The sequence below is a fragment of the Egretta garzetta genome, unplaced genomic scaffold (genome assembly GCF_000687185.1).
Source record: "Egretta garzetta isolate BGI_Z169 unplaced genomic scaffold, ASM68718v1 scaffold118, whole genome shotgun sequence".
Lineage (NCBI taxonomy): Eukaryota > Metazoa > Chordata > Aves > Pelecaniformes > Ardeidae > Egretta > Egretta garzetta.
In genome coordinates, this window is record NW_009260484.1 from 321,718 (window position 1) to 337,982 (window position 16,265).

A 16,265-nucleotide genomic window follows, 5' to 3' on the forward strand; every position below is an offset into this window, starting at 1 on the left:
GGGGGGTGGGAATGGGGTCGCCAGCCGCAGTAGCAGGCTGAAAACCCGCCCCGCGAGCTGGTTTGCCTTTGCGGCCTGAGGACGGGCGGGTTGGGGAAAGCAAAGCCTGCTCTTCTAACTCTCCTAACGTTAAATGCCGATAGCTTCAGGTGCCCTCGTGGGCGATACTTCTTGCTGCCAGGCAGGGCTGAACAAAACGAGTTGTCCCCTCGGGGGAGGATGAAGGGGAAAGTAAGCCTCTCAAATGCCAAAACCCACTTGAATTGCAATTAAGGACTTAGTGTTTCGAGGAAACAAATGCAGATACGCCTTAAACTGGAAATCGAACTTACCAGTGATGTATGGATACGCGTTACGGCCATGTACACCTGGAAACAAGTTTATACTAAGGGAATTGAGCAAATCAAGGCACAGTTTGCATGACAATCAAACAAAACAAGTAAAACGTGGCTTATTTTGACACAAGTTTCACTTCTTTTCCACATTCCATGATGATGTGTCCTTATCTAAGGACTCGCACTTTAAAAGATACTTGTGTGTACAGCTGCAAAGCAGCGAATGCCTGCTTGCCAAGAGTCAGAATAGCTCAAGGGAGTAACATCTGCACTCCTTTAAAGTGTCAGTAATTCAAATGCCAGTAATAAACATGTACAGCATTGTCATTTAAACTAGCTCAGTGTTAAAATACGGAAAGAAGTTATCCATAAAATGGAGTATTGTCCAGCCTTTCCTGTTTCCCTTGGCTGGTTCAATAACAGGCAAGCAAAGCAAATACTGTAGGGGAAGATGCAGAAGCTGCTGCTTCTGTGTTACAGGAATGAACTGAACTTGCTTCAGGCACCTAGGTCTCTGCTCTGCGCAGCAACTGTGAAGCCTTTTACCAACTAAGAGTATGTGTTGCTACATGTACCAAACTTAGTAACAGCTTCTGCATTTTCCCTCGAAAATTTTTAGGAGACTAATAATGAGCTAAAAGCCTTCAGTGCGGATGATTCCTGAAGGCTAAATGTTTACTCTTGAATTTTCTTTTGAGACACAAAACCAGTTGGCAACAAACCCTTTGAGTCTAATGCGATCTGGGAACTTCTATAATCAGCTGTGACTTTGGTCAATGGTGATTGCATTAAAATGTAGCTCTGTGTTCAAATAATAGATATGTCTAATTCAGCTTCCGAAAAAATATAGGCAGCTTACAAATCAGCTACATAGTAGTCCAGCTTGAGTTGTAGAGGCCATGCTCCAGTTTTGAATGCCAGGAGACATGACTGGAGAGCAGACCTTGCCTCTCAGCAAACCATTGCAGTGGTTCAAGCCCAAGCTCTCACTGCAAAAACATGTCCCAAAATTCCTGTGTAAGATGCAATGGTCTGGAAACCCATGAACTTTAAAAGCATAATGACAGAAGTGGAATACACTAAACAGAAGCAAAAGTCAGTTACTCTTAGAGACTGCTTCATTTTATCGCTTTTACACATAATTTGCATATATTACGGAGATAGGCAATGCTTTGAGAACTGTTCATTAAGAGATTTTAGGGTGCATATTTTCTTGCTTGACTTTTGGACAACTTCCAACCTTTTTGTCATGCCACATAACACTATGAAAATTTTCTCTGGCAGCAATTCAGGTTAAAAAGCTCACTGTCTCCACAGTTGCTTTGTGGCAACAGATCTTTGTACCACAGCTCAGCACGTCCTTGCATGTGCTGATGCAGTTGTTTGTGTAACTGCTGCAAAGTAGGTCAGTGGAAAAAAAAAAGAGCTGAAAATTTGAAGGTGCTTTTGTAAAGGATCATTTCACATATCCCATTTACTCTGCAGTTTTGCAACCAGTTTGAGCCAGTTTGACTGTGCGGTGCCATGAAAAGGCAGTACCAAATTCCACCCTGCCCCATCCTCATATTTCTTCACCATTCCTTGTGCAGGTGGTAGCTATTCTTTCTTAAAGGTCAGTTTTCAGTGAGAACAGGTCTCTGATCCAATTTGTCTGCAGCTGAATGGTGTCCAGAGCTGATGTAGGAGCAGCCAGCAGGGAGAGAGGGCAGCAGCCGCCCAGTCACAGGCTGCATTTTAACCCGCTTGTGAAACTGGAGTTTGTAAAACTGAATGAGCATAGCTGAGGCAAGATACACTTCAAGGGAAGAGGAATGAGTAATTAAGGGTAGCAATTATCAAACTAGATCATCCAGCAAAGGAGCATCGACACAGAACTTCAACCCTAATATGTTTTGCAATGTTAGAACAACCTTTCCTTGGTTTAGTTTCAGTGATGACAGTACTGTGCAGTACTAACGGTCCCGGTGCACGTCCCTATCCCAAGGCTGCCACACACCTGCAGCTACCAAGATTTCCAAACTATTACTTTGAGAAGCTCTAATACGTGGTGTGTTTGCAGGAAGCCTTCAAGGATTTGCAGCGAGCGTGCCCTTAAGTTTGAAAAGTGCTTTCTCTTTGTCTTACAGAGTGGTGTTCTTGTTTTACTAAATTAGGCTGTCAAAATACTGTTCCCCTTCATACATTTAGAGCAACACCAGGAGCAGCTTAGAGTAGCTGGAGCAACGGAGTAAAGGAAGGGTGAATGCAAAGGTACCGAAACCAGGACACTGCATCTGAGAAACCTGACCTTAACACTGTTGGGAATTAGTCCTATTTAAACATAAGTTGCAGGCATCGTATCATTCATGCAAACATCTACCTTCATGCTGAGAATCCTGGTTTCTGAAGGTGGTTATAAGTGGTGCTTCAGTGAAGCTAACATCATCCTAACTGCTACGGGATTAAACTATAAATCCAAATTAATATGCTCAGCAAATAAAAATCTTTAAGTCAGATCGAGTTCTGGAATTTCGAGTATATTTGAAGGTATTTTCAAACTACCACTTGCCTCAGCTCCTCCCACACACAGCTAAACTCTCACACATTTTTTAAAACCAGGTAGCATTTGAAGCAAACAAAGCCATTGTTGTATTTTGATTTTTTTCCCACTGCCAAGGATCTGGTTCACCAGTGCCCACAAGTGCTACTTGCACACCCGTATATTCAAATGACATACTTGCCTTATGCGTGTGTAAGATCAAACACAGGGGTTTAGCACACTCTTTTAGCTTTTGGGTATGTTTTTAGATACCTCCATAATATTCATTAAAAAAATATGCCTTTTGTTCCCATATTATCTGCCTTTATTCCTGAGGATGCAGTTCCCAGTGGGCTATTCACATAACTAATCCTTATTTAAACAAGAACAGTGAGATTATTCAGGTTACTAAAGAACAGTTGTATTTCAGAGGATTCACAGCGAAGCATTCACAGCACCGTGCAGAAATCTGAAAGAAAGAACAGATGAATCTGATTTCAGAGCACAGCCCTTGGCACTCTGTTCTGGAAGGTTACTTACCACTGGTGCTGTTTTGCTGCAGCTGGATTCATGCTCTGTTTTGGATGACTAAGTTACGCTACTTGTTCTTTATTTTCAGAATTTCCTCTGTGCTTAAGAATTACAATTTCTATTTAATAACTAATTTTATAGCCCCACAACTCAGACGGTGATTTTTTGTGATCCAAATACAAATTATTTGTTCCATTAAAGTCAAATTATGATGTTAACTATTCTAGGATCGAAATATTACGAGAAACCAAAAGAAAGCTGATTGTTTCAAGATCGATTATAAACACACTCCAGATGTCAAAACAGCCTATTAAACATATGCAGCTTAGAGGAATGTCAGTGAATTTATTCTACTTGCCATAGAACAGATTTTGGACTTCCCTACTTTAAAAAAAGCTTGAAGTCTCCAGCACAGTGAAAACAAACACACTGAAGTGAACTGAATGTAACCTTTTGCATCTCTTTTGAGAATCTGTGTTGATCAAAAAGTGTATAAATGCCTAGGAGGGCTGAAACGCCGCCATGAAGAGGAGTGGGAATTCAATAGGAGGTGTAGCCTTACAGTTTATCCGTACTGCTGCGCAAGGCAAACTGTGCCAACAGCTTTCCATTTATTACAGGCTTCATATGATTATGAAATCTTGCAGCATTTTTAAAGCCTTCAGTGCAGACCTTTCAGGCATCCACATCAAATTCATAGAAGAGAGAGGAAGAGCCAGTGCAGGCTTGCCAGCTGCACTGTGATAGCATGGGAAGTGGAGATAAGGGGCCAGGTCATGTGCAGCTAAATGTGTGCACCAAGGAAAACTTGCTCAACACTGGGCTCAGAGAGTTAGAAAAAACATTTTGCCATGGTTGTGTGAGATTCTCAGCACATGAGAATTCATCTCAGCAGATGAGATTCTCAGCTTCTTTCTCCCCACCAGCGCGGCCGAGTTGCACCGTCCCTGCCCAGGGCAGGATATCTGCCCTGCATCAGTCCAGACTGGTTATGGAAACAGGTTTCTAAAGGTACCTTCTCATCTCTTACTTGCTGTCAGAGCTTCTTGCCCGTGTTGCCAGACATCCACAAGCCAAGGGGCTAGAGCAAGCCTTTTATGAAGTTCTCTGCTCAACAGACAGTGCCTCAAAAATCAGTGGAGGCTGCAGGGCTCGCCCTGTGAAGGAGAACCAGCAGGCCTTGGTGACAGGGTAGGCGTGAGGGTGACGGCAAGGCAGGCAGGAGCAGTAACCTGACAGGCAAGGAGGCTATCCCACAGTACCCAAAGAAGAAGAGCAGGTCTGGCGATGCTACCAGGTTCAGCCCACAGCCCTGTGATCACTAAGCAATCCATAGCCATGAGACAGTGACAAAGTCAAGCCAGAAAGTCTTGCAGACTGGGCAAGCCATAGTACACCTACCACATAACTCAAGCAAGGGGCAAGGACATGGGCTTGGGTTAAGTGCATCTCAGTGGCTAACAGGTAGGAGGTGTGGAGCTAGGGGCTATCAGAGCACAAGCCATAGGCATACTTTTGCTGCCTGTGCACTGTAAATGGGATGACACTCCACCTGGCAAGCACATCAGTTTCTGTTCAACACAGCCTGAGATCTGTGAGAAGGTGTCTAATGGGGAGGACTGTAGAAAGGTTTGGCCAACTTGGAAAGGTGAACAACATGAGAAGTACAGACAGCCAAGTAGTGCAGCCATCTGCATCCTGGTAGCACGGACGTAGCACAGCAGGGCAGAGAAAAGGGACATGCGCAGGTTATCCAATGTGCTAGTAGCATTGGACAGCTTCAAGCAGTGCTCCCGGCTGTCAGTCATGACTCCATTCTAGGGAGTGAACAGCCTCTATTAATATAGCTTGCTTTCATCGAACAGCGAACCTGTTAAGATTTTCTGCAAGGGCAGAGGGAATCCTTCTGCATAAAATACCTTGAAAGATGAGCACCCTACTTGGCTTCCTCTGCCTTACACAAACAGTCCTGTATGTTACCAACCCTCTGTTGGAAAAACATGTTTTATAGGCAATCCTCTTTCCTTTAAAGGGCTTTGAAACTGCTTCGTTCATTCAATTTCTTTTAAAGTCTAACCCCCTAGGTTTCAAGCCTTTGTGAAAACTGCTAATGATCACAGACATACCAGTGATGTTTTCTCTACCGTTTCTGCAGGCAGCCCCAGTCTCCTCTGTCTTCAAAGTGGTTTGAGCAATGCTATCCCCACTCATGTGTTCAATTCATTCTAGGTAGAAGAGCAGAAACAGAGAGGGGAGCAGGAAGCCGATGAGTTCAGGGCAGGGATTTCAGTCCCAGACATGAGCTAGAAAACAAATTTAAGGAACCAGTTGCAGAAATACAAACCCTTCTAGAGAACTGCTTTTGCTGGAAATACTAACTGTGAATAAAGCAAATTGTTTTCAAATCAAAATGTTGAATGAAAGAAATATGCAAGTGTTATAACGATATAAACTTACCAGACAGAAAAGAACCTTAATGCTGAGGTTCTTGTATATCTTAAGATATGAAGAAATACTCACAGGTGGTGTTGGTTCTAAATCTTACCCAAGCTTCAGAAATTAAATTGTGAGGAAGAAGCAGCTCCTGCATCTGCAAGTGGTAACCACAGCATGAACAAGAGACACTGACAGGGAACACCGCTCTAGGGCAGAGCCCTTCTGTTATCAGTAATATAAATCAACATGAAAACAAACATGCCTAGAGTGTCCTTTGTCACCCTAAAGGTCTAACGTTTCCACCCTCTGGTTACTTACACCAGTCAGGTCTTACCCTTTGGCTAGTTTTCAATGTGGAAGTGAAAAGTTTCTCTGTAGCCCATAGTCTGCAATAATCCCCTTTGATTTATTTCTTTACGTCTCTTTTTGCCTTGTCAAACTAAAAGACTTACTTTTGGGCCTTATGCTTGTAAAGAATAACATGTATTGAGCATCTAAGATCTGCTGACAAGTCTTCAGAAGTCTCTACTAGCATTACTACATCCCATCTAGCAATTTCTGAGTAAGTTTCCCAAGTGTTCCTTAAGATTAGGAGCAGTCTTACAGACTGTATGGTCCCTCATCTCATGGAGTCTCTGTCAGTGCCCTGAGCTCCTGGGAGCCATCAGAGGCCTGCAAGGGAAAAGTAGATGGGAGAGTGCCCACAGTCTCCCTGTATATTCTGGCTCATGAAAATACACTGTATTACCTCCGCTTTCCTTCTTTCCTATTTGCACTTCTGTATGCGTGCAGGGCAGGTACACTGGGAGCTGGCCAAGCTGCCAGGAGGGCATGAAGAGGGTACGAGCTAGGGAGTCAGCTAATCAGGCTTAACTCTCCTCTCCCCTCTCTGCTGTGTAGAGCTAAACCTCACTGCAGGCACCTGGAATTTGATGCCAGAAAGTGCTGGTGGAATAATCCATGGTTTGTATCTTCATTTTCCATGTGGTCTTTCCATATACATACAGGCAGTAAAGCTCGCAGGAAGAGAGGCGTCTCCTCAGAAAAGGCAAATGAGTGGCCACTGCTAATGAGGATCCTGTCTGCAGAGGAACACTTCAATTAAAGGCCACCAGTATAAAAAGGGCAATGACTCTGAGCTAGGAGCTGCTGTGAGGAGCTATTCCAAAAGGACTTTGGCAGAGTATTTGTTCCCCTGTAGGTCTTCCAGTCAAGTGTCCTCTGCAAATAAGCCCAGCTGGGTTCTTGGTCTGGCTTGAAGAAGCAATGAGTCTTAGAAAAAATGCCCAAGCTCCCAGAGGAGGGAGAGTGGCAGGGCTGGGGTCAATAATAAATGAATGTTTTGGGGGTTTTTTGTGCTGAAATAAAATGAAAAAGCCAGATATTCATATTTGATGGAACAAAGGGTTTTACACACACATAATCAAAATATATAATTTGGAGTGTATGGGGGCCAGTCATCTTAAGTTTAGGTGGCTGACAGAAATGTATTGATTGTTAAGGAGAAGATTGAAAAGTATTAAAAAATGTGTTGTCTTTTTTTTATATAAAGCTTACATTTGTGATTTTGCCATAAGCATATTTTCACCTTCTCACATGTGCATATGCAACTATATGCAAATTAAAAATGGGGGAAAATGAAATTAATACAATGGCTAAAGAATGTAATGATACTTATATGTTTTTATTCACATATCAAAATAGTAACATTTCAGCCCCTTCTTCCACAAGTCACTTCAGATAATGACAGTTACTATTTTCGAGTGGCCAAAGCGTTTGCTGGGCAGTACGGTTGCTTGCCAGCTTGCTGTGGCAAATCAGGCCTTGTCACCTGCACTTCGCAAATAACAAAGCCAAAAGTTAGAACTGTCATGGAGTGTTGTCCCTAGACAATGCACAGATAACAGCAAGGCTGTTATTGAACAGGCTGCATAGTATTAAATTCTGTGTCTCTGGTTTAATCACAAGGTAAGGAGATTGGACCTCAGGGATGTAGTGCCCGACAGCATTTTATCTGCCATACATACTCATCTTGCCCACCCAGGCTTCCACCTAACATTATGGGGTGTCTGATTTTCATTTAAATAATCAGGTTTGCTAAAGAGTTTGGTAAAACTGTGACTGGGTTCTTTGTTTTTTTATCTCACAGGAGGTAGGATTTTCTTTCTCTTGGATTGCCTGCATTTTGCAAGCATCCTTCAGAAAGCTGGCACTATGTCCATATGAGGAAAATAGGATTATGAATTCTGGCAGGTTAAGCATAAACAGATAATAAGGGAAACCAAAAAGTCTTCAAGGAACAGTTTGCAGAAGATAAAAGAACAAAGAGCAGACCTTTTTTTCAAGCATATCCAATAGCCTGCTGGAAAACTTAGAGGAACATTGTGGGTCCCACTGAGAGGAACACAAAAAGAGGTCCTGGAGAAGATACTACTTTAGCAGCAAAACAGACTATGTTTCTGGCATCGGGCACAGTGTTCCTTAAGTTTCTGACCCACAAGTTACTGGCAGCTGGGAGGCTCTTCTGGGCACACATGGCCACACACTGCCTCGCTTTTACACTTTGCCATTGTGCCTGCTATTGGTACCCGTCAGAGCCAGGATACAGCTCTGAGCAAGATGTTTGATACAGCCATTTGATGCTTTTTCTGTGATGTTTTTTTTACGTTACATTAATTTGGTGTGCCTGTATCGACAGTTCAGTCCCAATCGAGGCACGACTTGCTGGCGACTTATGCAAATGTTTCTTTTCCTTCACTCTTGACAGCAGACTAGCTAAGCCTGAAACGGGATGCTGTCCTCATGGGCTGCTGCCAGACCTCTTCTTGGCCTGAGCTTCTTGCATAGGCAGCTGTCACCAGCTGGAAGACTCCAGCTCAGGAGCGCACACACACAATAACCACTCCTCCCCAGGTCAGTGCTCAAAGAGTGTTGTTCACATAAAGCATTAACAGGTATCTTGGAGGGAAGAAAGTTTCCATTAATTGAGGCCAAATAAACTGGCCAGGTTTTGCAATAGAAGAGCAAGGAGCAAGTAGATGCGGGAGGGATGGGTGTTAAAATAGCCTCAGGACATTGATCCAATGTATTTGATTTCCAAGTAATTAAAGCAATATGCTGATAATCAAATTTGTGCAAAGCAGTCTGACAAACGCTGATGAAATTTCCCCAACCCAGAAAATTGGCAGAGGAATTTCTTCTGAAGCTTAGAATATGAAATCCTAGTCAAGCTCACTTTTTTTCATTCCTTCCTTCACGTAATCATCAAAATAATGCCGTACCTTCACCTGTTGAACCTTCATTTGGCCCTTGTGCTTGGCACATCCATTACCTTGGGCTCAGTTGCTGTGCTTTTTTTTTACTGTAAAACTTGTCTGCTGCCAGGACTGCATAGACAGAAAATGCTACTGAAGCCATTGATTCCCAGTGTGAACAGAGTGATTCTACAGAAAAACACAAATGCCACCTACTAAAAATGGAGCCTCAGAGGAAAAGGAAATCTCTGTTAAACCAATTGCCCTGGAACTTGACCACAGAATATTTTAAAAAACATTGAATTTTACCCACTTCAGGGTAAAATAACGCAGCTTGCTTATTTAATCTAGGTACCCTAAAAATAATTGATGCTAAGTGAAGTAACGTTATGATACATCTTTTTTTTTTATGTGAAAGACATATTAAAGCAGTAAATATGGTATAACATTTTTAGGCAAGTACGGATGGGTAATTCATTCCCGCAGCTCTCTGCTGCTGGTTCTGTTCACTCTACTTCAGAAATTAGAAACCTAATATGGGAATGAAAAAATTACTTTGCAAAAGTCTTTTCTCATGCTGCTGATAACATTCTCTCTCACATGCTTTGATCAACAGAACATTTAGCTAAAGGAGGAGTTTAGAAGTCTCTTCTATATTATTAAAAATAGGAAGAATATCACAATATAAAAATTAGCAGGTAGAGAACATGAACAGCACCCAACAGAAGTGTCAGATATAAGTTGCCTCTGCCAATTTTTAGCATAATCCTGCCTGTAGCACTGAGATTTTGCTTTTGTGCCATGTTTGGAAGCTCAATGTTTTATTCTTTCAGTTGCATTAAACTGTGACAATGAGAGATATACAGATTTATTTTTTAATAGGATTCAGCCAGCCCAGCAGTCATTTAGCTGGAAATCCCATTGCAGAGCTTCCTGACTTAGTTTGTACAGGCACTGTCATCACAAAAAGAGATGGTGCTGCACCATGCCAGTATCAGCAGGGGCCACAGCAGCTTCTGGCCGTGTGCAAGGCTGCACACACACAGTAGGAGATGTGATTCTAGCCCTAGTAATTCTCTTACGTCCTCTGCTGGCCTTTGTACACAAGGCAGAGGAGAAGGGGTATTTGGTCACTGCCTGTCTCCTCTGGGATTGCTTTGAAACAGCTCCCACCACATGCAGCTTACCTGCAGGGTGCCTGCTTTAGGACTGAATTTAAATCACGCACAGTTTTCAAAGCAAAGGCCAGTGGAAGCATCATTACATACTTAACAGCTGCAGGCAAGGAAGAAGAGAGATACAAAAAAGTTAAGGCCAACATCTTCAAAAGCATTAGTGCCTAATTAGTGCCTAAGTCTCATTCAAATCAATCTAAGCTAGGAGTCTAATGAGCTGTGGACATCTGCGCTCAGATAACTCAAATGGAAACTCTGTCCCAGTCATTCTGAGCTCCATCTCACTTCATGAGGCTATACCTGTCCCCCCAACACAGGGCGACTGTTGTTGCTGCAAACACAGTGTATAGAAATGCATGACATACTTCTTGAAACCTTTACTTGTAGCAGAGTGAAACCTCCTTTAATGTTCAGAAAGATTTCCAGTTCTTAGAGAGAACCACTAGATAATTGCCAATGACAGAGTCTCATAAGGTTTTGAAAAGCAGACTTTATTTATATAGGCACATCATTGCTTTAATAGCACTGGGCTGCACAGCTCACTTCACCATTTGTAAATGGTTTTGTTTGATTACATTGCATTTCCTCAGTGTCGGTAGGATTCAAGTAAAAAAGTTACTGCTTTTACTTCTCTATCATTTCTCAAGGTGGAAAATAAACAGTACAACAACTAGCGCGCAGGAGCAGAATACACACAGAACTGCCTGCGATCCAGCAGAACTCAGGACAAACCCTAATTCGAGCACTGAACAGTTAAAGCTTCAAGACAACCGCGCTACATATTCTCAGATGGGATTTTGCATTATGCAGGATAGAGACAAATGTTGCCCATGCCCACTAATACAACAAGGGACTGGCTTGCTTATACTGAGAAACAAAGACCATCCAACACAGACAAGAATGAGTGTTTCACAACAAAACAGCTCATGTGCAATTAGCTTCCTTGTTATTTCTGATTATAAAAGTTGTACTCCCTCAGCTGTAAAAGTTAAAGGCTTAAAAGAAAAGTACTGCTTAGAGAATTCTAAACCTGCAATTTGTGATAAGAGAAAACCATCTTTAAGAGACAAAAACATAGCATTCTGGGTTATTTTCATAATTAAGTAGTTTAGTTGGTTTATATATTTCTTCCCTGAAAAACTGCATTTTAATATTTTATTAAATTCCACCAGTAGAAGCATAGAAAATCAGAAATTGTTAGAGGAAAATAGTAATTGCTCTACAAAAGAAAAAAGCATGACTTCTAACATAGTTTTATGAACACCGTAAAAGAAGCACATACAGCACTGAAACATGTTGAAAATGGAGAAATATTTTGTGAGTTTCAATGTTCTTAGGTTCTACATTCTATTTTCTGAATGGATATTTCCAAAGTCAATCTCTTGCGAGTTTTTAATATATTTTCTAGCATTGTATAGGCAGACAACCTAAAACAAACAACGCAAAATCTAGCATGCCACACCCTGTAATATACACTAGTTACTAGCACTTTACACTGACGGTACCTACTGTATTTGTAAAACTCGGTTTTAAATCAGCTTGTCAAGGCTTTTGAGAAGCAATCTGGGCAATAAATTGGGTATTTTTAGTGTCTACCACGAATACGGCTGATTACAGAATCAGAGGTCACTCTCTCCATACAGTGCTGAAGAAAAAGAGGTGTAATCCAGGGCCCCAGGAACAGAACCCGGGCCAGTGTATGGAGGCATTCTCTTGATGCAGTACTGAGCCTGCTCAGGAGGCAGCTCTCGACGTAATTCATCTGCCAGGATATAAGGCTGGGAGAGGGGAAAGGAGTGACAAATTCAGTATGTATTCTTCAAAGACACTAAATACATTCATTTTCTGTAGTTGTGACTGATAAACTCAGACATCCTGCCTGTTTTCTTGACACCAAATATTTTACTCTGTAAATTCAATCCCTAACGATGAGTTGAAGAGGACAATCCGACCAACAACCTGATTAGGTCAAAATCCAGTCTCAGGATATGTGACTGTGTATGTTAGCTTACCAAGCACCATGCAGCCATGGGTAGACTGCTACCGATGCAGCTCATCCATGGACAGGCAGTCAATATCTCTGAAGTGCACTTACTGCCCCTTCCGTGGTGACAGGGCAGACACATTTTTGGTTGCATCCTGTTAGTTTCAAGGTCCTACTACATTTGTAATGAAAGATGTATTCTTGCTCTTAATGGTTTGCATTTGTGGTAAGACGGATACCCTCTGTTAACAGGCAACATTATTTAAAATAGCAACTTAATGAAAACCAGTTTTTCCTGAGACCTTGGCTTTCATCTTAGAATCGTAGAATCATAGAATGTTTTGGGTTGGAAGGGACCCCTAGAGGTCATCTAGTCCAACCCCCCTACAGTGAGCAGGGATACCGCTAACTAGATCAGGTTGCTCAGAGCCCCATCCAACCTGGCCTTGAATGTTTCCAGGGATGGGGCCTCCACCACCTCTCTGGGCAACCTGTTCCAGTGTTTCACCACCCTCATTGTAAAGAATTTCTTCCTTATATCTAGTCTAAACCTATCCTGCTTCAGTTTAAAACCATTATCCCTTGTCCTGTCACAGCTGGCCCTGCTAGAAAGATTTTCCCCATCTTTCCTATAGGCCCCCTTTAGGTATTGAAAGGCCGTAATTAGGTCTCCCCGCAGCCGCCTTTTCTCCAGGCTGAACAACCCGAACTCTCTCAGCCTGTCCTCATAGGAGAGGTGCTCCAGCCCTCGGATCATTTTTGTGGTCCTCCTCTGGACCCGCTCCAACAGTTCCATGTCCTTCTTGTGCTGAGGGCTCCAGAGCTGGACGCAGTACTCCAGGTGAGGTCTCACCAGAGCAGAGTAGAGGGGCAGAATCACCTCCCTCGACCTGCTGGCCACGCTTCTCCCAGTGCAGCCCAGAGTATGGTTGGCCTTCTGGGCTGCCAGTGCACATTGCCGGCTCATGTCCAGCTTTTCATCCACCAGCACCCCCAAGTCCCTCTCAGCAGGGCTGCTCTTGATCCTTTCTTCCCCCAGACTGTATTGATACTGGGGGTTACCTCGACCCAGGTACAGGACCTTGCACTTGGCCTTGTTGAACCTCATGAGGTTCACACAGGCCCACCTCTCCAGCCTGTCCAGGTCTCTCTGGATGACATCCCGTCCTTCTGGTGTGTCAACCACACCACTCAGTTTGGTGTCGTCTGCAAACTTGCTGAGGGTGCACTCGATCTCGCTAAGTCATTGATGAATATATTAAACAGCACTGGTCCCAGTACGGACCCCTGAGGGACACCACTCATCACCGGTCTCCATCCGGACATCGAGCCATTGACCACTACCCTCTGGATGCGACCATCCAGCCAGTTCCTTATCCACCAAACAGTCCACCCATCAAATCCATAGCTCTCCAATTTAGACAGAAGGATGTTGTGGGGGATCTTCTACATGAATTCCTACTGAGAACATGTCTGGAATTCAGAATGTGGTCCTCAGTAACTGAGATCACAAAAATCAATACAAACAGCCAGAATGAGAAGATCAATAGAGCAAGTTTGGGCAAATAAACCTGTACTGCTGTGATCTCATCTTTCTCCATAGCGCAGGACTGGTTTCCTGGCAGCACTGTTCCATGGCCCTGACTTCTCCAGAAGCTCTTGTGTTGCTTCCATCTTCATACACTACTCACTGGCCAGAGGATCTGGCTGTGGGGAGGAAAGTATGGCAAATTCAGGAGCTTCCGCCATGTACCCAGTAACTAGAGGAGGCCTCCTCCTCCTGCTCCTCCTAGAATAGGGGTACACCACATTGCATCACCCTGTTGAATGAGCTGTTGGGTCACAATGTGGCTCACAATTAGGTATAGTCTTGTGCAACTGACCCAGGCTATGTTCCAGAGGGCCAAACTCTGTATTGAAAGGCAAAATTAGTTCCCCTCTAATCAAGGCTGTTGTTTGGAAATAAACTGATATACAATATATCTATTATACAGACAAACTGTCTAAGTCTTGTCTAAGACGTCTAATTTTATGTTGGTTCTTTGTGATATGAGGGTATACAGACCAAGCTTTCAATTCTGCACCCATTTCAGCTAAGAGTGTTGGTTCCAAACAAGAAGAAAAGGCAAGTGCTTTCTCTGAAGTCTTACAAACTGAAAACAAAGCTTCACTATTACTAAAAGGCTTGTATAAGACTTTAAGCAAAGAAGGGCTGAATAGGAGAGCTATTGAATCCTTATAGCCAGCAGCACAATGACTGACCTTATCGGAAGCCAGGATTCTGAAGGAAGCTATTACTTGCTCAGCCGTGTCTGTGTCTGCCGTTTCTCTGGTCATGAAGTCAATGAAGGACTGGAAAGTGACAGTTCCTTGCCCATTGGGGTCAACCAGAGACATGATTCGAGCAAACTCAGCTTCACCCTTTCACAGAATCCAAAATAAAGAAAAATGATCACCGTAATATCAATCACCAACAGCCCGTGTCTTTCATGAACCAGTAGGGACCAGTGGTTACAAAGTCTTCTAAACATCTTCCTCACTTAGGAATATAAATGTCAGAGTCAATGAAATCTAGGATCTTAAATGCCCACCCCTCTTTTGTAAAAAGGACTCGGTGCTTTTGAAAAATGTATTCTTTGTCCTGCATACATAGTATGTACCTTTCAATTAACTTTCTGCAACTTCTTCCTCCTCCCACCCTCCCTCAATGCCTGTTTAACTTGTTTTAACTTTACACTTCTTTTTCTACCCCATCCTATACCCATTGTAATTTAGGTGAAACAACAGTGCAAGAAGCAATGAACTAAGAAAGGGAAACAATTCTGAAAATTTTGTGCCAAATATAGGACAGTTCAACTAAGGCTAATCCTTTTTTCCTAGTAAAAAGGGTGAATTTGGGGGAAATTTTTAGAAGAGTGAAGGAAAGCAAATGCAACCCCCAAAGCCAGTTTATGAGAATTAAATAGCATCAAACTCATTCTTCCTCATGCAGATAACAAAGGAGAAAGGAAAAAAAAATCATTTAATAACTGTTAATTTCAACTTTTAAAGCTTCCTTAATTCAGAGAGCAATGCAGTGGACCATAAAATACAGTTTTCAAGTGTCTAGTTTCACTTTTAACTTCCTTTTCAACCATTTGAAAATAGAGAAAAAGCAAAGAAACAAGAAACTAGTATCTCTAGCGTAAATTATATTATTAGTATTCTGTCAATTTAAATAAGCTTTAGTGTTGCTGTGGTTAATGTTATAAGCTGCAAGCAGAATCAGTTGCCATTGTTTCTTAAAATTCATACCAAATCATAACCCATTGAAATTAAGCAAGCTCTGAAATCATCATGGTCCATCAATCCATTCTTCCTCTATTGACCAAAACAATGTAAGGAATATAGAAGGGAAGGTTTGAAGAATCCAAGGCGATTTCCAGAGAGATGACAAGTTTACACCATTGCCATATTGGATCCAGCGTATGCCCAAGCAGATCACCAGAATCATCATCGGTTTTAAAGGAGGAAGAAGTAACTAACATATTACACACAGGAAACAGACATTTTCACCACAAGAAGTAACATCAGGAAAGGTCAGGGGAGAGAGAAGGGAGAAGAGGAGGTGAACGAGACAAGAATACAGAGAACACAACCAGAGAAGACAAAGAGAAGGGCAAGGAGAAGTTTGTTACTAAACTAGTTAAACTCAGGAGATGCTCAAGCTGCCTCCCTGATGTGAAATGTCTTTGACAGGTTCTGCATGGGATGCTATAGTGACTACAAGTATAGTTAAAAACAGTCTGAAAATAGTGTATCACTGACTATTTCCAATACTCCACTCCAAGGCACACTATGAGAGCTGTCTGCTGACACATGGGAAATAAGCACAGGGATTTTCCTTTTGATGGCAGGCTACCAAGACCTGGACTACAGCAGAGAGATGTGCATACCCGCTTAAAGGATGAGACTTAGAAGACTTAGAAGGAGGTCAGCTGAAGACCCTGTATAAAAGGAGGTTGCTCATATTACAGGCAATACCATATCTGT

The 16,265-nt window shown here is 42.5% G+C and overlaps 2 protein-coding genes across 7 annotated transcripts in view; both read right to left on the reverse strand.

The window, feature by feature from the left end:
• Positions 1–5,192, reverse strand: part of MTR (5-methyltetrahydrofolate-homocysteine methyltransferase) — a 54,474-nt gene extending 49,282 nt beyond the window's left edge. Inside the window, exons 1-2 of the mRNA XM_009644117.2 lie at positions 5,057–5,192; positions 333–368 (exon numbers count right to left, since the gene is read on the reverse strand). Of these exons, the coding sequence (XP_009642412.2) occupies positions 333–368; positions 5,057–5,192 (172 nt within the window). The remainder of the gene's footprint in view (positions 1–332; positions 369–5,056) is intronic.
• Positions 5,193–11,802: 6,610 nt separating this feature from the next.
• ACTN2 (actinin alpha 2) overlaps positions 11,803–16,265 on the reverse strand; it is a 67,049-nt gene continuing 62,586 nt past the window's right edge. For 4 of the 6 annotated variants that reach the window (XM_035899713.1, XM_009644119.2, XM_009644120.2 and 1 more), the window contains 3 exons: positions 15,528–15,593; positions 14,496–14,654; positions 11,803–12,027 (listed from right to left, as the gene is read on the reverse strand). In XM_035899713.1, coding sequence (XP_035755606.1) covers positions 11,869–12,027; positions 14,496–14,654; positions 15,528–15,593 — 384 coding nt within the window. In that variant the 3' untranslated portion in view covers positions 11,803–11,868. The remainder of the gene's footprint in view (positions 12,028–14,495; positions 14,655–15,527; positions 15,594–16,265) is intronic. The other 2 variants (XM_009644123.2, XM_009644122.2) reach the window with 1 other exon arrangement.